This window comes from Vespula vulgaris, chromosome 23, assembly GCF_905475345.1.
Source record: "Vespula vulgaris chromosome 23, iyVesVulg1.1, whole genome shotgun sequence".
In the NCBI taxonomy this organism is placed as follows: domain Eukaryota; kingdom Metazoa; phylum Arthropoda; class Insecta; order Hymenoptera; family Vespidae; genus Vespula; species Vespula vulgaris.
Genome location: NC_066608.1, coordinates 1823537 through 1846137, shown reverse-complemented (window position 1 = coordinate 1846137; position 22601 = coordinate 1823537). Strand labels below are relative to the sequence as shown.

The window sequence follows — 22601 nt, the reverse complement described above, 5'->3', positions numbered from 1 at the left end:
AGAAAAAAAAAAAGAAAGAGGAAAATAAGAAACCGAGCCAGTTATTTCCAAATTCAATGAATTCGAAAATATCATCTTTTCGAAATAAAATTATATCAGAGAAATTCGTGTAAATAGAACAAAAGTTATTAGTAATTTTTTTAATAGACTTGTATCGACGAATTGCAAAATTCGAATAACGATCTTTTCGAGGTAATGCTGCTTGTAAAAAAAAAGTAAATTGAAATTGTTCGTATTAAAAGAAAAAAAATATATATATATTAATCTATTGATAATTAAATCGGTAGAATCGTTGCTTTTATCAAAGTAGTGCATGAATAGTATCTCTATAGTACGTATTTCGAGATCCATCAGGAGTGTTCGTTAATCCTATAACGAAAGGTTTCACTTCGGCCCGATGTTCCGCGTCCACGAGAGAAATTCAATTTCTACTGTCCCCATACGGAAGATAGGAGGTTGCCCTGACCCGAATACGTGACCTAATACATCCGAACGGACTTACAATGTGCTTCACCTATTTTCTTTTCTTTCTTTTCGATCGAGTTTACCAAAGCGCACGCAACTTTTTCAGAAAATTTATTTCACGTTAAAGCTACTTTCCCATAGTAATCGATGATAGTTAATAAATCCTTCTACGATATATATCGTATACGTTAGAGTGTATCAATACAGAAGGGAGAAAGAGAGAGAGAGAGAGAGAAATAGGATTTTATCGAACAATATCCGAATGTTTAGACGAGATAGAGAAAGAAAAGAGAGCGACCTTTTACGCTGAATTTCAGAATTACCGACCCTTTTTCATCCAACTGCGATAAAGTCTGAGAAATTTATTGAAACGACACCGCGACGCATCGGCCTGTCCGATGTGTACGCGTCGTGATCGATAGAAATACTAGTGATGCTATATTTTTCTCTTCGATACCTTGACTACGCTGGTATTGAGATCGTTACGGGTACCATATTTTTGCAGATTCATCGTGGGACGTCGATCGTTTTTCTCTGAAATCACGGATGCGATTTTCTAGTCGGACTAAAAAAAAAAGAGTAAAAAGAAAGAAAAAAAGAAAGAAAGAAAAAAAAAGAAGAGAAAGAAAGAAACTTTGTTCGGTCTCTCATAAGATTCGGTATTTCGTGCGGTATTGTTTTCCATTAGAAAAAAAATCCGGATAAATCGGGACAGTTGAGTTTTAATTTGAATAACATATTAATTCTACGTCATATTTAACAATTATATAAGAATGTTTAATGTTAATTGCAATATTTAACAATTAAAATAAGAAGAAAGATTAAATCTAATAAATGTAGAATACTTTAAATAACGTTATATCATATTCCGTTCTTTTACTTTTTTTAACTTGGTTAATATTATTACTGACGTTAATATCCGTAACCGTGTTCATGACCATGACCACCATAAGTACCACCTTCGTGATTATTGCCACCAGTGTTGTGAACATGAGCGAAAAATCCTCCGTGAGGATCAGAATGATACTTAACGATTCTCGTATTACCACCTGGTTCTTTGATCGTATATTCGCCGATTACGTCTTTACCTGTTAAACGTATAGATCTTTTATAGATCTTGCCGTCAGAATAATATAAAATAATAGCCCTATAGAAATCATTACCGTCTCTGTGTTCTTTCTGTCCGTGATAATCCGCAGTATGATGATCCTCAATGCCATAAGAGAACTCGTATTTCGGATGAGCAACATAATCTATATGATGGCCGTGTTTACCATGAGATATAACTTCTTGACCAGGTCCTTTTACGGGTCCATAGAAATGTACGAAACTATGTGCGTGTCCGGGAAAAGCATTGCTGATCCCAACAAAGGCAAGAATGCCAAGAACTATAACAAACTATGGACGAAGATTGTTAAGTTATGTAGACGGCAACGTCAAATTTGATGAAATTGTTGTTCCTCGAAAATGTTGAAAATTGTTCGGATCCAACCAAGTCAAAACTTAAGTATAATATAAATTGTTAACGCATACTTGCTCGTTTACAAGTTCTACAAGAAACAAACGATCGTGAGAACTTAGACTTTAATTTATTTTTCTTTTGTATAAAGTATCAAATAGTAATAAATAATAAATGTGTTTTTCTTTGCACTTTGAAATTCTCAGGACGTCCAAGCGGTTAACTTAAATTCGTAAAATCTATTTAAGCGGACAAATGAACTCGTTAAACGTTATCGAGGAATAATAATTCATTAAGACAAAATTGTTCAACTACGAACCTTGAAAGCCATGTTGATTACCGATGTCGAGTAGGTCCCTAAACGTTGAATGATACGTTCGTCGATAATTCCGAGACTTTATATACCGTGTCCTGTCACCCGAGAGTTTCGACATTACGTCGCTATTTAACTATCGACAAAACGATGTATACACAATAATAGTATTGACTATTGCCGGTATGACATCGAAGTAGAAACGAAGAAGAAGAAAAAGAAGAAGAAAAAGAAAAAAACGAGATCATGGTACAGTCTACTTTCCTATGCATAAACCCGTCGCATTCCATCTATGGAAGAACATAATCGATTTTGCGCATATGGCCGGGCCAAATGGAATTTCAATTTGTGCCTTTCGATCGATACTCTCTTATACGCTCGGGCCCGAGACTTCTTGTTCTTCTATCGTAGTTCGAATAAAAACCACCGTGAATATTGAACCAAATAATGAAACTTTAGAAAGAAGAATCACGATCAAATCTTCATTTAAATACATTCCATAATGATCTTTATCTAATATCGTCGTATCGTTTCTCTTTTGACGTCGATTTAGAGAAAAAGAAGAAAAAAAAAAGAAGAAAAACTAAAAGAAAAAATACAACGAAGAAATTGATGCGTGGAATTCAAAAAATGACGAGAAGGAAAAGCGAAAAAAAGGAAAATACAATTAAATCCGGGTATACGTGTGAGCTTTTGCGCGTAAGTGTGAAATTTAGAAATTCCGAGGGAAAAAAATGCATGCTATTACGAAGCTGTCAACTTTGTTAACATTCCAACGAGAAAACGAGTTAAGACTCACTAGGGAGCATCTTCCTTCATTTTTTATCATTTTCATCGAATATTTAACAACGTCAGCAACAGCACCCAACAACGACAATGGCCAACGACTACGTCTACGGTGTCGATCCTCTTTACTTTTCGAAGTTGAACTTTTATTTTATTAATAGATATTTCCTTCCCTCGTGTCATACTCGTTTGATTAGTTCAGTGAACATGGTCTATCCCCATAGGAACATTTCTTTTTAATAATGCAACGATTTCTAAGTTCTATTAAGATAAACTGAAAACTATATGCATATAAGTGAAGTAAGGACTCGAAGAAAGTTTGACGTAATGTAACCACTTAATCTATTCAAGTCTGATCAATATTACCTATAATTAATTTTAATCGAGAAAGTTCTCCCCTCTGCAACTGAATTTTATTCCGATATGTGTGTGTGTGTGTGTGTATTAAGGCGTAAGGTATCTTTTAAAAAAATTAAAAAACTTTGGATATTACGATCGGTTTACAACCACGACGCGTTTCACCTTAATTTTCTCCCAACATAGAGAAACGTAAATATACACAACTTCGTACGATATAATCAACGAACGCGTAAATTTTCCGATTTACTAAGTGCACTCTGGTAGAGTGCATTTATCCAGACCGCCAAAATTCAGTATATCCCTCCTTTCGACGTCTCTAATGCAGATAGAACTATAAGTCATGATCGACTTGGTAAACTTGAGAGATTACGTAGATTGAAATGGAATCTCGAAATTTTCTTTGGAAAACGTGGGATATATTCCTAACGGTCTATTCGTATCCATTCGTTTGCTTTGCTTTACAGTCAACGACCTTATCGATCCAAAGCGTGCGTGGGCGTTACGTAACTCAGCTTCCATTCGTAAAATTGTAAAATCGTAAAATCGTATGCGGTTGACGGTACGAGCAAGATTCTTTTTATTAGAGAAAGAAAAAGAGAGAAAGAGAAAGAGAGAGAGAGAGAAAGAGAGAGAGAGAACGATAGAGTAGCTATAGAAGGATGCTGCGAATACTAGGAATAAGAAGACGAGGCAGCAAGTCTCTCAAGCAGAGACAATTTCATCACGCTCGACGATGCGCGAGAAATGCAGCGAATGCCGTGGCACATCGTGATTCTCGTTGCATCGACGTACGACGGGTTGCCATTCTCGATCGTTGCCCCTTTTCTCACTTTTATTCTATTTTTCGAGAAGTAACCGACTCGATCTGTGATCCGACTAATACGATTCTGCTCCACTTCCATTTTTCTATTTCGTCGTTGGTTGATATTAATTCTTCTTCTCCACCTCCTTCTCCTCCTCCTCCTCCTCCTCTTCCTCCTCCTCCTTCTACTTCTTCTTCTTCTTCTTCTTCTTCCTTTTCGGTTTTTTTTTTTTTCATTTTAATTCCACTCAAGGATCATCCTGGACCAGGGCTTAACTCGATTCCTCTCTCGTTAGACGTTGGATTGCTTTCCCCGGAAGAAGGTACCATCAGAGTTTCGTTGGCTATTTTCATCGAGTTTGTTTTGAGAGATAGTCTTCACCGTAGGACCAAAGTTTGTCGTCCTCATTCGATGGTCCGTTAGTTTTCTAATCCCGATGGTGAGTTTATTTGAGAACGGAAGTTTACTTTCGAAGTTTCTATAGATCACGGCCGTATAGATTATTTCATTCGTCGAACACTATTTTTGCATTTAGTCAATGATCCATGAGAGAAACGATTGCGGATTTTACAGATACTTTTTAGACGACACTTTTGCAATTGTTTCGCCAGAAACGATTTGTCGTTTTTAGGTGAGTAATCAAAGTGACACGATCCCTTTGCCGACTCGAAAGGATTTTCAAGGAATCATGGAAAAGGTGATCTGCGGAAATACCTTCTCGTTCTATGACAGAGGAAAGACAATCGGACAATTTGTCGCATTTTGTCAGCAAAATATCGGTCGAAAGAAGAGCTTACTTCATTGGAATTCGGTCTGGGATTCGTTGCACACCGTTCCCGTTGCAACGTGAGTAGCCAACAGATTGCGACGTTTCCTACCGAGAAAGGAAAGACGAATGATCTTCGGATTCGTCTACGAGGGAGATAAATCGTACAAAGAAATCTCTAAATTTGAAAAGAGAGAGAGAGAGAGAGAGAGAGAGAGAGAGAGAGAAATCGTTTTTACTCTATTAATAAATTAACATCCATGAGATATCATTAAATCAACAAAGACAATTTATTCCGACATATTAATTTACATCGAAAGTAATCAATAATTCAAGTCATCATTGATCATCGGTGTTTGTGTCCACCATAAGTACCACCGGAATGATCGTTTCCACCATGATTGTGAACTTCAGCAAAGAATCCACCATGAGGATCAGAATGATACTTGACAACTCTAACGTTACCGCCGGGTTCGTGTAGTTGGTATTCTCCTTCCACTTTCTTTCCTGTTATTGAAGTCATATTTTTATTACAGAAGAAAAAAGAAAGAGAAAAAGAAGAAACGATAAAACTTTCGATATACAGTATTTTTACGATACTGAAACGATAAACAACTCATCGTACGTACCATCCCTATGCTCGCTCTGATCATGATGATCCTTCGTATGATGATCTACAACTCCATAAGAGAATTTGTATTTTGGATGAGCTCTATAATCATGGTAATGATCACCATGCTTGTCCTTCCACGTTATCTCATCGTGATGACCCACTACCGGTCCGATAAAATGTTGATACGAATGGGCATGTCCATGGGAATCGCCATGATCTCCTCCCTTCTCCCCGTCGTCTGTTTGTCATTTCATATAAATATTACATATATGAAAATTGAAAATCATATTACAATTTTCTTTGTTCTCTCTCTCTCTCTTTCTCTCTTTTTTTATTCCTGATCGTACCATCGTGATGAACCTTCGGAACAGCCGCGACTACTGCGAATAAAAGACACAAGCACAGCATCGACATCTGCAAATACAAAAAATTAATGACAATAATAACAAACAATATAAAAAAGGATATCGTATTAATTATCGATTAAAAAAAAAAAAAAAAAAAACAAGAAGAGGACGAAGAGAACCAAAGAAAAACACTTCGGTAAAAGAAAAAGAAAAAAAAAAGAAAAAAGGAAAAAAAAGAAAAAATAAGAAAGAAAAAGAAAAGGAAAAAGAGAAAGGAAAAAGAGAAGAAAATCGTAACGAGTGGGAAGAAAATTTTGCATCTTCCTCTCTCTCCCTCTTGGAAATTAATTTTCATCAGGCAAGTCCGAGCTGTTAGGTATCGCGGTAATATGTAACAGAAAATTGCAAAGGATCTGGCGACGGCGGCTATGGGGCGATGGCGCGGCGACGACGTAGTCGTAGTCGCCATTATTCTTTCGCACGAATACGCGGCCACCGCGGAACGAAGTTGCGGAGACGCTTTTACAGCGCACATAAAGACCTCTAAAACACGCTGCGCTCGTACTTTACGGTCACGACTCCGCGTAATACTTTGTTCAGCGTTGGTACTCACGATTCGTTCTATGGAAACGGAGGAATGGGGAATGGTGAATGGGTAAGGGGGAAGAAAGGGGGTAGAAAGAAAGAGAAAAAGAAAGAAAGGAAGTAAGGAAGTAAGTAAGTAAGTAAAGAAGGAAGGGTGAAGAGGGGTTTCGAAAGAGAATTGGGATAGAAGGACGAAGGGAATAAGGACGATCCAGGAACGTCTTTTTATCGACGAGAAGAATTTTGCCCCAAGAGTAACTCTCGAAATCGAGATCGGTTCGTGGGCATTAAGCCCGACCTCATCTCCCCGATTTTCTTCTTTCTCTATTTTCGCATAGAGAATTTTTATCCTTTTCGGATTATTCTCTACCGCAAATTGTCTGCCCTTCCCTAGTCTAGGGACGAATCGCTTGTAGAATATTAATACGAATTTCTCTTAGTTTTCTTTTTCTTTTTTTCTCGAGACAGTAGATATAAGAGAAGTTCTTTATGGGATCCAATTTTTTTTCCTTCTCTTGCTATCATAACGCGTCGTATTTAATTAATGTCGGTGCGCGAAATAAAACTTCTTTTTTCTTTTTATTTCAATCGAACGTATCGCAATACATAAAATATGAAATTTTCACATCCAGCAATGGTACCTTCTCTTTTCTTTTCTTTTTGGTTCAAACGAATTTCGAATAATCTCTTTCGTCGTATAATGTTTTGCTTTTTGTTTGAAACGATCGCACGTTTCGAACGTTCGAACATACCTTTAGTTTGGTAAAGTCCATGAGTACTTCACTCACGAAAATCGACGATGAACTGTTTCTCCAGAACGAGAAGCGTGTTCGTTTTATAGCGACCCGAACTGACTGTTCCACTATAAACCACTAATTCGTTTGTTATACCCTGCGATCGGTTTCGGTGGTGCACACACAAGTAAGAAGAGGCGGGCCTGGTCTCTCGTACTAGTCGTTCGAATGATACTAATTCCACTAAAAGCACCGTTACGATCTCAATTTTCGTCATCGCCAGACACGAGCTGGTATATACCGCGACTTCATTTATAAAGAAAATTCCAAACCTTTTTTTTTTATTTTTTACGATACGCTCGATAGGATACCTAAAGAGAAGAGTAACGTACAGTTTATAACACCCGTTTTAATCAGCGAATCGATCGATCGATCGATCGTTTTATATCGTTAGAAAATAATGAAACAAGAAACGCGAACGAATTTGCATGTAATATGAATCTAGATTATAACGTTGTCTCTCGATCCTAAATCGAGAGGACAAATCGATCGTCCCTTACTTACTTTTAATAATTTTATTTTTATTCTAATGTTCATTATTGCGAAACAAAGGAGATGGGAATTTCATATTTCTCGAATTCGTGCCAACTGTTCGTTCTCGAAAACAGGAAACAAATCAATGTGTTTACATCCTGTCTCGACTCGTCGACTCACCATTCTCTATTTATCTCTCTTTCTCTATCTATCTATCTATCCGTCTATCTATCTTTTACTTTTCCCATCGACAAAAGATTATAACGTTAAAAATATCAACGAGTTATAAGTGAGAACACGTCGATATTTTTTCATTTGAAAAATCTCTCCCAGATTCCGATATAGTTATCTGATTATAACACTCTAGTTTATCGTATGACTTTTATTACAAACCATTCCCAATCCCAGAAATTATTTCAATCTAGAGGGACTACATAGTACTATGTATTTATATCATACTTTACCCGACGAAATTCGATGATAAATGTTAACGCCATAATATTAACGATGCGGAAACTGGCCTTTGTCACGAATAAAGCGGGATATCGTTACCGATACCCTTTAAATCGCTTTGACCTTTCAATTTTTTTTTTTCTTTTATTTTTTCGCGATCGTTTTAATCGTAATAATTATTGAAACGTATTTCGTCTGTTCCGATAAGCATATGTTTTATTCGACTACGTGCGATTTCATATCGTCGTCATTTATTTCTCATTTTTACATTCTTTTTTTTTCTTTCTTTTCTTTCCTTTGTTTTGTTTTATTTCTTTATTTTATTTTTTTTTCTCTTCATTATGACAGAAACATTCGCTTGATTATTTCGTAATGTAAATAAATCAAGTCGTATAAATAACCAATGTATAATCATATAGAAAAAGATGATGTTTTTAATGGGAAAGAAAAAAGATGTTACACAGATTTTCATCGTTGCCTTTTTATTATTGTTACATGGGCTACAAAACAAAAGTCGACGTTCTCACGTTACAAGAGCATTATGAATGTTCTTGTCACTTTTATTTCGTTAAAGTGACATAATCTTCGTGTTGCGCACTACGTCCGATTCTTATCCAGATTTTCTTATTTCAACGACAGAGAAAGTTTTAAACGAACTTTTTACTTCCTTCTACTATTTGTCAAGTGTACTTATATTTTTCTATCATCATCGACAGTTGAAAAACTATTTCGCGATAATTACGACATGGACCTCGATAAATAGACAAGTGAAATAAACAAAAGAACATTTTAACAAACTGTATGTATGTATGTGTGTGTGTGTGTGGGCACGTGTGTGTGTTACTTTTAAATATTACAGACACGTGTCTAGTGCAGATTTCACCGTATAGTAACGTCTGCGTGAAGAATATATAGTAAAGAAAAATTGTAGGAACGTGACAGGAGAGTAAAGAAGTTATAAAAACAACAGCGGGAGAGAGAGGAAGAAAAAGGAATAACTTTCTATGCTAGACATTTTTATTCTAAATTGTTTACAAAACTGTACAAATCGTTATTTAACAGTACTACAAAATTTACAGTCTATCGCTTTCATCTTGCGTAGAGAGAAAGAAATAGAAAAGATAGATCTTATATAAATAAAAACATTTCTTTCTTATTATAATATTTATCGCCAGAACAATTTGGTCTTTAAGCTCATATCGTACGAACTTAATGGACAGGGTGTCGTTAAGGCAGGTATTAGAGAGTTTTGAACCGAGTAATTCGATAAAGGTGCGATCCACGTTCCCTCGGAAGACGTAACACCCGATTCGACGTCGACCCTGTAAAAGAAGAAAAAAATAATGAAATAAAAAATTAAAGAGAGAGAGAGAGAGAAAGAAGGAAATGGGAAAGAAAAAGAAGGAGAAACAGGAAACATGATCTCATTAATATCATGACGTAAAAGAAATAAAAATGAGAGCAAAGATCTTTCCGATATAAACTAAATTATTATCATTATTATTATTATTACTATTATTATTATGATTATTTTTATTATTGATATTATTATTATTATTATTATTATTATTATTATTATTATTATTATTATTATTATTATTATTATTATTATTATTACTATAGTTTGCTTTTCGGAAAAATTCATATACTCGATATATGTTTGTATCTATGTAGATAATACTTGAGAAAGACTCACGTCTTGAGAACAGGCGATGCATAAAGGACGAGGGGATTCACGGGTGGTGGTTTGAGAAGCACGACGTCAACACCCGAAGAATGTAATTCGCTCTTTAATGCCGTAGCAGCCCCTTCCACAGCTTTACGAGAAGCAGTGAATGCTACCAACCCTGTTCCGGCTTTGCTAGCGTAGCTCGTCTCGGAATCACCCAGGAGAACGATGCGACCTTGCAAGTAAATATTCATTATGTTAATATGTCGTGCGCAACGAATAACCTATATCTATCTATATATATATATATATCAACGTATGTATGTATGTACAGATACATAGATCGTTGTTGTTCTTTCTTCGTTTTGGTTGAACGAGTAAATGAGAATCGTAAATAAGAATATCGTGCAAACGAGAAAAGAAAAAGAATGAGAAAGAAAGAGAGAGAGAGAGAGAAAGAGAGAGAATAATTGTAATATTGAGAACACGAAAAAAAAAGCAAAAGCTTATAGACGAATGACCTGATATTAAAAGCTCATGCCTAGTAAGTAGGGTAAACTGTAATAACCTCTTTTAACGCGCAGAAGAGGGATAAACACTCTGGCCGTTCTAAGGGGTGCGACCAGATTGTGTCGCAGCATAGATTCCCACGCTGAACTGGTTTGCTTTTCTATAGAACCCGGTAACGCCAAGCCACCGGTATGTATCACTGCCCAGAGACCTGGATCATAGTAGATTTAAGGCATTAATAAACTTCAAACTGTCTCTTATTCGTTAACGAAGAAAAAGTCTCGATTATTTTAATTTTTTACGAGGATTCTCTTGATTTTTCTTTTTTCTTTCTTTTTTTTCTTCGTCGATTAGAATACCGAGAGAGAGCGACAGAGAGAGAAAGGGAAACGAAATAGTACTCGGTGATTCAGTCGACAGACGCGCATTTCGACTTCGTTAGTTCCTCATTTTCTTTACCTTTTTTTTTTATTTTTTTTTTTCTTTCCCTTTTATTATTTCTACTGCGAACTTCAGGTCGTTCGACTAACGAGGTACTCCTTCTAAGCATGGAATCGAGAGAGAGAGAGAGAGAGGATGGGGGAGAAAGAGAGAGAGAGAGAAACGCTTTTTTATAAATAGTTTCATAATTAAGCAGATCAAACGAAATGTTCGTTTATGAATTACGAATTAGTTAATAAGACTTGTATTCTTCCCTCGACCTAAATAATAGTACACATAATAATACACGTCCAGTCTCTCCCTCGAGTATCATTATAAATTTCATCTTAATTAAGGTTCTTTATCAATATTTCAAATGATTCGTCACGGTGTAGTTTATCTTTTTGATTAAGTAATTTTTGAAAGTAACTATTAATAATTTAAAAAGATAATTACATATATATATTTTTTTTATCAGTTTTAAGTGAACTTTATGAAAGAGAAAAAGAAAGAAAAAGAAAAAGAAAGAGATTGCAGGAAAGCTATTCAATGACTAATTATAAAAAATAATATTAAATTGGAATCAAAACGCTTGCCATCTTCTCCAGCTGGAAGTTTCGCTCTGACGGCGTCCAAGGAAGCATGTAGACTGTCTTCCCTAGTTGGATCTAACTCCAATGGCACGATTTGTCCTCGAGTACGAAGTTGAATCTTATCGTTACTCGCGTCATTATTGTCCATTTCTTTTTCACGTTCTTGTTCTACCGCCTTTAAAATTTTTATGGATGGTGAATTTTCCAATGGATTTGGTAGACCAGCGAATACCTGAAATTTTTCAAGAATAGTTTCATCGAACGATTATCTTAATTTATTATTTATAACGAAATACGAACATTACATCGAACTTAGTACATTCGTAAACTGTTAAAAGTACAAGGACAAAAGCTTTCATAAAAAGAAATATTCCTCATCCCATCGTATCACCAAGATGCGAAAACTAAAGTTCGTATTAATTCGAAAGATCTAAATTCTAACGTTCTCACCAAGCTCGAGGACAATTACTTGCAACTTTGGCGACGTAGAACACGAGCGTTAATTATGCTAGAATCGTACGCTCGAGCTTTCTCACCTTGAATTTATCCTCCTTAGTCGTAGGGATAAATTATGAGCAATTCGTGGACTCTTGTTATCGTAAATCAAATTCAATGTGGGGAGTCGAAGTTACATGAAGTATTTCATTCGTAGAAATGGTGTAACTGTGTATATATATATATATATATATATATATATATATATATATACAATATAAAGAAAGTGAAATTTATTTACTACGTGAAAGGGTAGAAATAAATCGATATCATTATTTTCCTTCTCGTAATATACTGAAGTTAATTTCGAAGGAAGAAAGATGGTAACTAATTGAAATATTCACGTACACAAGGATAACGAGAAAAGACGTTGGATTAGACAGGATTCGAAGTAATTTAATATTAATCAACATAAAACGATTACTTTCGATGGATTAAATCTAATTACGGTGAGATAAAAATTTTTACCTTCGTAAATTTAATTGACATATTTTAAATTTCTGGCCAATATTTATTTTCCTTTTCTTCTTCTTTTTCTCTAAATCCTTCATTTCTTCTATTCAAATAAAATTATATCGATGAATCTTAAAAAGAAATGGAAAACGAATGAAAAAGAAAATATTTGACGAAATCGATAAAACAACGTGTACATTCGCAAGGAATTATAATACATACACACATCTGCCACGCAGATTCTAGCTGATAGTTAAAGTTAGGCTATTTTGCATGTATTTTACTTGGAAACTCACGTTACTACTCGTGAACGGTCCTTTCTCATTTAGACTCGTTCAACTTCGATCAACTCGCTTGGAGTTCAATTATCCAACACGATTCTCTAATTATTCAATATATTCCATTGGATGCGTATAATACCTATAGTTCTCTTCTGCTCTAAGAGATTGAAATTATATAACACAAGTAGGAAGAGAAGTTTTCGTGAATTTCATTTGAAATATTCATATTATATATATATATATATATATATATATATATATATATATATATATATATATTCAAATCCAACTTGAGAGCAGAGATTTTATAGTTCAACCAAGTATCACGATCTTGGTGTAACGTCAAGGTAATTTACATTGAACGCACGAGTACACGAGTATTATTACCTTGTAACCGGCTTCAGAGAGTGCAAGGGCAATCTGTAGACCCACGCACGTATCGCAGTTGGTTACGAGTACGTGACGTTTGTTTCGCAACTCGTATTCGTCTCCGGCATTTCTTGATTGTCGCATCAGATAAGCAAGTAGTGCAGCAGCTATAGAGCAAAGGGCTAAAATCTGAAGTGCCAAGATGGCGCCGGTTTCGACGTCCATCGCGATCTTATAATCTGTAAAAAAAAAAAGAGAAAAGAATAAACAAGAAAAGAAAAGAAAAGAAAACGAACGAACAAACAAACAAACAAACAAACAAACGAAAAAAAGAGAAAACAATCTTTCTTTTTCTTTTAAGAAATCTTTCGAAAGTATTGAAGGAACGAAGGGAATTCTTTGGAGAAATCGAGGTGAGCCGAGACTTGAGCCGAGACGTTGTCGATAAGTCGATCCTCGAATTTCCACGCCGCTGCCATTGCAGTTGCAGTTGCCGTTGCCGTTGCCGCCGTTCGTGCGCTTCGACGACTCGAGAAATGCACCGAAGAATTCGTTTTCTCGTGAAAAGTGAACGGGAGAGCCAGCGTCCTTTCTAAAAGCGTATCTTTCTGAGCATAACGAGGCTCAGCCGATCGACGACTCAGTCTAGCAACATTCTCGATTCTTCTCTCGATCCTTCTTACGTCGTACGGATCTCCTTCTTGAGATTATTCTCTTTTGAGATGGATACGTCGGAAAAATTGTCAGAGAAATAAAGAGATGGGGAAAAGAGAGAGAAAGACAGAGAGAGAGAGAGAGCGCGTAAAAATACGAACGAAAATCACATGGTCGAACGATTTAATAGATTTTCGGATCGTGTTGCGGTTAATGTGCTGAATTGATTAGCCGAAGGACGTTCTCACAGTAAAGGTATAAAGAGGTCTTCGTCCTTTCGTCTTCTCCGAAAGGTATATTCACCATTGAAAATTCGACAGTGGAATTTTGATTCCGGACGAAAAGTGAGAAAGAGAGCAAGTTGAAATCTCGTCGAGTGATCGACGACCATTTTCTCGATGTATATTCGATCGAGTGCATCTACTTTCAAATCACCCGTCCGTTTCTCGTGTCGATAATTTCATTCTCTTCTTTGTTGACTTTTCTACGGGGGAAAAAAATAAGGGAAGAAAGAAGAAAAAAGAAAAGGTAGAAAAAAGTTTGAGAAAAAGGAAAAAAGAAAAGAAAAAGAAGGGAAAAGGAAAAAACTAAAAGAAGAATCGAACTGGTTTCGTCGATTTTCCATGGACATTCTTGTGCCTTTTCTTTTTTTTTTTTTTCTTTTTTTTCTGTGTTTTTTTTTTTTTTACACGATAACATCGTGAATCGTTTTACCCGGCGAAACGTACCAAATGCATAGGGCGTTGACGTGCTTCGAGATTATCGAATTTGCGGAATATCTTCGGTTTCCGGTACATCGATCACGAGGGATAGCGACGTGGAAAAGCGAGAAACAATTTTGTTCGATGTCTTCGAAAGGATTGCTCGTTCCGATTAAAAAGAATATCTTCTGAAATGTTATACCAAATAGTTTTGTTCGATCAACCATAAAACGAGATACCTTGTTTAATTTTTCGAAATTTTACCTATTACTTTCAATATCGTTTTTTAGTAGTAATTCTATGTTATTAATCGATTGAAATGAAAATATTTATTTATCGTTAATCGTATAATAGAAAATTTCATTTAAAATCGAAGAGAACGGTTGTTTCCATTTCTTTTTTTCTTTTCTTTTCCTTTTTTCTTTTTTTTTTAACGTACAACAAAATATCGATTCAACGATAATTATACTCGGTGTAACGATAATACCACCAATGATGTCGCTTCTTTCAAGATCAATGATTAATAACGTGTCGAGGTAATAGTCCGGTATTAGCAAACGATGTTAATCGACGGTGAGAAATTTAATAGATTATTATCCAACCATATACCCCTCAACCTTACACACGCACACACACATATACACACACAAAATGCGGTAGTTATTAATATCGATAAGAAGTTGTAATCGATAGATCGAAAGTCTCGGGAAATGATCGACGATACGTAGTAAATGAGAATGGGGGAACGAGTCGAGTAAGGTTCTTAGTGAAAGTAGAAAAAAAAAAAAGTAAAATAAAAAAGAAAGAAAAAAGAAGAGTATGAACAGCCAGTGAAATTATTTTTCTATCGATTAATTGAATTTATCAATCGATAGAAACGTCTGTCGTGTCGTATTGGCACGAAGAAAACAAAACAAAAAATAAATAGAAAAAATAGAGAGAAAAATTAAAAATAGAAAGAAAAAAAATTCAAAGAGAAAAGATCGTCGTGGAACAAACAAAATTGAGCTTCATGGATTTTAACTTTAACAGGAGAACGCGTTTACTACAAATTGTCGCTTTGCCTTTTACAGAAAGAAAATTGACACGAATAAAGCGTTACCGGTATTTAATACGTTTCACTGGACACACCCGTAAACGAGATAGATATCGCCGTGGTACTCGACTACAAACGAAACCGCGTGAGCACCTGCCATCAAACCTCTTTGCGTGAAGAGTCGGACGCATACGGGCTACGCGCTTCGACGACCACAGTTAACTTTCTCTGGAATGTTGTTGCATCCAAAAGAAACCAAAGCGATACATGCTCGATCGTCTTCCCGACATCTTTTTATCTGCTTTTTTTCTTTTTTCTTTTTTTCTCTTTTCCTTTTTTTTTTCGTTTCTCTTTCCTCTTTACGCACCGTCAATCTGTTTTTCACTTCGAAAATTTCTTTATAATCAATTTGTATTACGCAATTAACGCGATTAATAATTATTTCTTAGATAATTGTTTCATCTATATTGATTATAAATGTTGATTTTATTTAAGGAAAGAATATCTTTTATAAAAACACTTGAATTTCATTCGTATTTAATTCGATTTTATTTTTATGCTATTATTATTATTATTTTTTTTTCTTTTTAATGAAATTTAGAGCGCCCGATATTAGTCGAGCTAGTACGTAAAGTATTAGAAGAGATTTCTAATGTGATAATAATTATGTTTCTATCTTTAAAATCTCGACTTAATAATCAAGCTGTATGACGGATTGCATAATCAACGTAATTAATATTATGTCGTAATTATTAGATATACCAAAAATTTCTGTTCATTGTATCTAAAAACTTTAATTTCATATAATTCATACAATAAAATTTCGATCTGATATATAACACGAATTTTAACGAAGTTACATTAGAGTATATTTTTTAAAGTAATGATTTACGTTATTATTATTATTATTATTATTATTATTATTATTATTATTATTATTATTATTATTATTATTATTATTATCGTCTCATAATTCATAAATTATTATCAGAAAAGAAAATAGGAAATAAAAGTACGATAGAATAAAGTTTCAATGAAAAATAACGTTTCAAGGTAAATGAGTGGCAATAAGAAATGATTGCGTAACCAAGCGTCTATGTCATCTCTCTAATCTCTGGTAAAGAGGCCACGTGACTAGACAAGAGTAGTATCGTGGTATAGATCGATCATCGAACAACGTTATGCGTGTTGTAGGCGTATGACGAAGTGGCTTCCTTTCCTATTCACCGAAGTGCACTTCCAGTTCTCCATGCATACGGAATCGCAAAAGTTTATTCACCCGTGCCAATTTCGAAAGGTATGGCTATATTACAGCAATGAGTTTTAGTAGGCGTTTTGATTCGTTCAAAGTATTCCAGTGACGACCTTAGACAACTGTTAGCTACTCATTTCTGAAGCGGATTTCTTCGTCGAGTTGGAAAGGCCACATTAACGGTTACTCGTTTCCAACAACTTGAACAGTTCTTTAAATATTATAGTACTAACAGCTGTTATACGAATTAATGAATGAATTATTTCTATAACTTATATATTTTTAAAGCAAATCTAATAACTATTACTTAAATATTTCAATCTACATAATCCGTTCCTATCTCTGAATTCGCAGAATTATTTAAATTTATTATTACGTTTAACTTTGAATTCGTGCATTCGTGCTTTTGTTGAAACTTGAAAGCATTTTGAATGATTGAGTTTCTCCAGAGGCATGAACATTTCGAAATTCGGAGAGGCACATCTTCTCGAATGTCGTTTACATTAAATTCATTTACTTCTTGAATGTTATATTAAATATTTCAACGTCAATTTAATCGAGAGAATTATTAGCAATAAACGCGATTTGGATCGTTGCAAATCGAGAAAGAATTTATTCTAATGATAATGGAAGGTTAATAAATATTCTACTCTACATATTTTCTCTTAGAAAAATCTTTTTTTTTCTCTTTTCTATCTTATTTTCTTTTTTTTTTCTTTTTCCTTTCATAATCTCTCTCCTCGATGTTATTTGCTCTTAGGCAAGAGAAATAGTTTTACATAATGCGTCGTCCTTCAATCAGAAACAACGTGATCATTTTGATGCAAAGCAATTCACGATGGTTCGCAATTTTCAATTTCTGATTTCTCTATCTTCTGTTATATTCAGAAAATTTGATATATACAAATATATATGTGTGTGTGTGTGTATATATATATATGAAAAAGGAAGGAGGAAGGAAGAAGACTCTACTAAGGGACAGAATATTTTGAAAATATTCCAAGTACAAGTGGATGAGCGTTCCTTTTACGAATACGTATATTTTATCATTCGTTGGTAGATGCTTAGGGGGCACAGAGCAAATGTTATTAAAGAGCATTACCGTCGCAAATATTGAGCGTTGTAGGAGCACCAGCGAGGAAACGAGCGAGTGTAAGCACTTAAATTACATTATGCTGAATTACCTCGGCCGTTCGTACGTATTCTGCCATGAAATTAACGGACTTCTTTTTCAATTCCGTACTAAGTAAAACCGCGGAAATGCATTCCGAGCTTTAACGGAGTCCGTTGATCAACCACGCGTTTCTTTTCGGCGTCGATTGTAAAAACTGGCCTTTCTAATTCCAAGTACCCCGATGGTATCTGCCTAACTATAATACTTTCGACTTTCCCAAACAGAGTATTTCCATTTGATGATAAGATTAATCCCTCTTAAATTTTGTTCGGACTCGAACGTTTCAAAAACGCGAGAGTTTTGGGAAATCTTTATCCTTAAAAATGAATCAGATTGAATAACGAGACGGCAAGTTTCAAATTAAATTTAAAACACGGAGATAGGCCTGGTCATTAAAGAAATTAATGCAAATCGCTAAGAATGGAAATAAAGATAACAAAATGACTGGAATTATCATCATCGGACAAATTTTATTTCGTAAGAAGAAATAAAATTTGATTTTATGGAATGAAATATTAATATTATGATAAAGATAAAATTATTTTTAATGAGACGAAAGAAAGAAGAAGAAGAAGCAGAAGAAATTTCTCAAAAAACGGAGAAAAGGAAAAAGAAAAAGAATAAAGAAAATAAAAACGACGGATTAACGTCAAATAAATTCGTTCTGCTGGAGAAATATTCTACGAAGTGAAAAAAATAAATTGCAGAATGAAATGTCAAGACATATAATAAAATAAATGTCAGAATATTGGGCGTTAAAAAAAAAAAAAAAAAAAAAAAGAGAAAGAAAAAGAAAATATCTTGTTTGCGAAGGATAGACGCGTGAAAAAAATATGAGGGAACATAATTAATATATGACGAAAGTATTTATCTAAGATACGAAAGAAAAATCGTTTCGTGGAACATATTAAATTTTTTTTTCCTGAACGGATCGATTCGAAGGTCAGACATTGAAGAGGCCCGACGTAATCGTTGGGAAGAATCGGGAACGCGTAAAAGAGAGTCGCTAGGTTCCGCTCAGAAGTGTACGGTACCGTTGTTGGCTGTTTCTGACCGCGAGTGACCGCGTGTAAAAGGTAAACAGTGCCGATAGAAGGTGTGTCGGTAAGAATTATTTGCATTATAGTTTGGCCATTCGAACGCGATGGACTTCAACGAAATAGCTTTCACGAGACTTATAGAGCTACGTCTACTTTTCTTTTTTTTTCTATTTCTCTTTTTTTTTTTTCTCTTTTTCATTCGCATTAGTTACCCGTACATTACTCGTAGATACATAACTATCTGCTATATGTATATATATATGTACTACATACGTGTCACTTTCACGTATTTTCTCACGCGTGTTTCTCGTTCTCTTAACGAGATAGATAGGCAACACTTCTCAAGAAAGAGACGCTCAAAGTCGCGAAAATTCTTTCAACATGAAAATCGCTCGGGGGCGTTCGACCTACTTGCTCATCGAGACGCGATCTTTATCATTTGAAATCCTTCGTGAAGCGAAGAAAGTTCTATCCGATCGAAAACGACTCTGATCGGAGAAAAGTACTAGCAGTAAAGATAAATGAGTTTTAAAAAATCAAGATAGAAAGATAGAAAGAAAGAGAAAGAGAGAGAGAGAGAGATAGATAGATAGATAGAGAAAGAGAAATTGTCAGAATGGCAAAAGTGGTCTCAGTTCGGTAGAAACTCGATTTTATCGAAATTATGCAAGCACGTTTAACCACCGTTTGATCTATCTTCTATCGAAGTACACTTAGTATTTAACCATTCGAAGAACTAAACCACGTCGAGGTGACGATATTGGCTCGCTTGAAATCGCTTAGAAAGTTCGAAAGAATTCAACCACTTTTCTTTCTAATCTAGAATGGTCGGAGAGAAGAAGCGAACGGTTTAACAAAAACGCTTTTCTCCATTAATCTTGAAAGCCTAAAAGAAAAAGAGGAAAGGAGAGAGAAAGAAAGAGAGAGAGAGAGAGAGGAGAAAAAGGGAGAGAGAGAGGGGGGATTCGTCACCAACGGAACTTTAGTATAGCTGTAGGGTATTTAAAAACGCATGAATGAACGAAACCAACGTTATTTACAGGTCTCTCCTCTATTCGTAACCAAAATGGCAGAAGAATTTTGAGTGCGCGAGAGTTCGTAGAAGGTATGCCGACTAGCGTTCATTTGCATGAACGATTCCTTTGTCTCGATTTCTTGCCAAGAAAGCTTCGTCCGTTTCCGCTTTGAAACCTTCGATTATACCTACTGGCGAAGCGCGACCAAGTACTTACTAACATACCACGAAAGTACATTCTACCAAGGATCTTTTAGATCGATTAATCCTCTCTGTCGAGCTTTTTCTCGTACCTAAAGTTACCGTGAAAAAGCAGTGGTATTTACGTTAAAGCGTCGACAAGATCGTTAAACTTCCTTGAACTTTCGTATATCTATTTTATTTTTATAAATTTTATTCCTGTTTTTTTTTTTCTCTTTTTTTTTCTTTTGCCTTTTCTTATTTTACTTCGTTTCAGCGAGAATTTATGAAAGAGAATGAAAGAAAAACGCATTTCGTGTCGTTTGAAATTTGAAAGGCGACAGGTGATTCTCTCCTACGTTAATTCGTGCTCCGATTAACAAGTAATAATTTTGAACGTTCCTATTGAGTAATCAGGGATGTATCTAAAACTCGTTAGAAAATAATATTAATTCATAGTGACCCACGGAAATTAATCTTTTTGGATCTCCATTGTTTTTAAACGCGTCGTAAATCAATTGTATGAATCTACATACGTCGCGTTATCACTGTAACGCGTCAGGCATCGTTACACGCGACGAACAAGCTTTGTACTTTCGGTTCCGGTTTACGATTCTTTCACGATACGATCCTCACTACGTGATAAACGCATATTTCCGCGAATAACAGTCCTACGAATTCTCCTCTTTTCTTTCAAACAATTCTGTTCTCGTAATAGCAGCCAATTTCAGAAAGAAGAGAGAGAAAAAAAGAAGGAATAAAAAAGGTTTAACAAATCCAGTCGAGATAGTCCCACGTGAAAATTACATTGCGTGTATCCATACATATCTAGCAACGTAAGCTATTCTAAAGAGACGATTATACGCGTTCCACTTACTATACGTTACAGCACAAACATGCCCGCATAATGAACCGAAGACTCAATTCATTTCAATAATAATATAACGATAGCTACGTGTCGTTGCGATGGGAACGATAAAGGGGAAAAAAGAGAAAGAAAAGAATACAAAATTAAATAAATACATTTTCCAGTGATATCGAATAAAAGGAAAATCAGTTTGAGGACTCACCTGTGAGTAGATGAAGTTGAGGTCAACAATGTCGCGACGACGATCCAAAGAAGAAAAAAAAACAAGAGGAGGAGGAGGAGGAGGAAGAGGAAAAAGAAGAAGAACAAAAAGAAGAAGAAAAAAAAGAAGAACAAGAACAAAAAGAACAAAAAGAAGAGGAGGAGGAGGAGAAGGAGAAGGAGGAGGAGGAGGAGGAGGAAGAGAAACAGATGGAAAAAAAAGAAGAATAGGAAGAAGAGGGAGAAGACGAAGAGGATGAAGAAAAAACAGAAGAAGAAAAAAACAAAACGATGATGAGATGAAACGTAGTACTCGCGAATTCGTACTGTGAGAGTTACGCTGAGAGCGGCGAGCCGCAGCGGGCCGCGTGCGCGTTTACCTGCTACACAACCGGCTTTCGAGAATTCCCGGTTGGAATGACCACGAGGAGGAACGGCGCGAACAGAGTAGACCTCTTCGAGCTTCGCGTGCCTACCTCGAGCCGCGAGTCGAGCTAGCCCGGCCCGGGGAAGGCATTCCGCGGCATCTTCGCACTCGCCGCCACTCGAGCCTCCACTAGTCACGTGGCTTGACTACGCCCAGATTGCTTCTCTCGTTTCTCTTTTGCGACTTTCAACAAAGATTCCTCCTTTCTTTCCTTCTGCCTCTCTCTCTCTCTCTCTCTCTCTCTGTTTTTTTCTCTTTCTTTTTTTCTCTTTTTCTGTCTCTCTCTCTCTCTCTTTCTCTCTCTCTCTCTCTCTTCTTTCTTCTTTTTATCTATTCTGACTCGTTCTACTCGTTCAATAATATATTTCTTTCAATCAGTAAATCTTTCCGCACTGTTAAAGGTTTCTTTGATGATTGGCATGAAAAGAGAGAAGACTATAATACCGTATTACTTTACGGTTCTAATCATTTTACGTTATATATCTATATTCTTTAGAATGAGTTTACAGACTTTTATGCGTGTTTATATATATATAAATTTCTTTTAACGTAATGAAAAATATATTATATTAACAAATGCGTCGTGGAAATATTCGTAAAATAATTGTCGTAAAATACGAAGTATGACTGAGCTAATGGAAAATCCTAGCTTTGACCTTTGGTTAAGCTTTTAATCTCTCTTGGAAGCCAAAAATCTTTGTGTTGTATTATTGAAAGGGAGACGTGTGCTTTTTTTTCCTGTTCTTTTCTATTCTTTTTCTTTTTTTTTTTTTTGGAAGTTTCTATGCTTTTATCATTCTCATTCAGTTTATTCGAGGATTATTACGTGATCTTTCGTGACAACGTAATACCAATCTTCTTTATTCTCCCAACGTGTTATGAAATGATTTGTAAGATAGATCGACGCTTCCCCTTTACAATACTTTATGCGATAGAAACTGTGGGATTTTCCTTGGAATACGATGCACACTCTGAAATCCATTCGATATTAATGACTGAATCTTATGAAACTTCTTTTTCTTTTCTTCTTTTCCTTTTTCTTCTT

At 35.3% G+C, this 22601-nt stretch overlaps 2 protein-coding genes across 4 annotated transcripts; both read right to left on the bottom strand.

Annotated features, from left to right (window-relative positions):
• Positions 1-1324: 1324 nt before the first annotated feature.
• LOC127071907 (histidine-rich glycoprotein-like) lies at positions 1325-7563 on the bottom strand. Its single transcript, XM_051011718.1, has 6 exons — positions 7250-7563; positions 5913-5979; positions 5582-5803; positions 5301-5459; positions 1629-1853; positions 1325-1553 (listed from the first exon to the last, which is right to left on the bottom strand). Exons 1-6 carry the CDS (start codon positions 7268-7270, stop codon positions 1378-1380), a joined length of 870 nt encoding a protein of 289 aa, XP_050867675.1. The 5' UTR covers positions 7271-7563; the 3' UTR covers positions 1325-1377.
• A 1654-nt stretch (positions 7564-9217) lies between these two features.
• On the bottom strand, positions 9218-21799 carry LOC127071774 (D-beta-hydroxybutyrate dehydrogenase, mitochondrial). 3 transcript variants are annotated; one of them, XM_051011415.1, is made up of 6 exons: positions 21131-21799; positions 13027-13247; positions 11414-11642; positions 10456-10608; positions 9915-10122; positions 9218-9540 (listed from the first exon to the last, which is right to left on the bottom strand). In XM_051011415.1, exons 2-6 carry the CDS (start codon positions 13231-13233, stop codon positions 9384-9386), a joined length of 954 nt encoding a protein of 317 aa, XP_050867372.1. In that variant the 5' UTR covers positions 13234-13247; positions 21131-21799; the 3' UTR covers positions 9218-9383. The 3 variants fall into 3 exon arrangements, with proteins under 3 accessions (XP_050867372.1, XP_050867373.1, XP_050867374.1); XM_051011416.1 differs by having other exon boundaries at positions 21510-21798; XM_051011417.1 differs by lacking the exon at positions 21131-21799 and adding an exon at positions 12374-12489 and having other exon boundaries at positions 13027-13158.
• Positions 21800-22601: the final 802 nt, after the last annotated feature.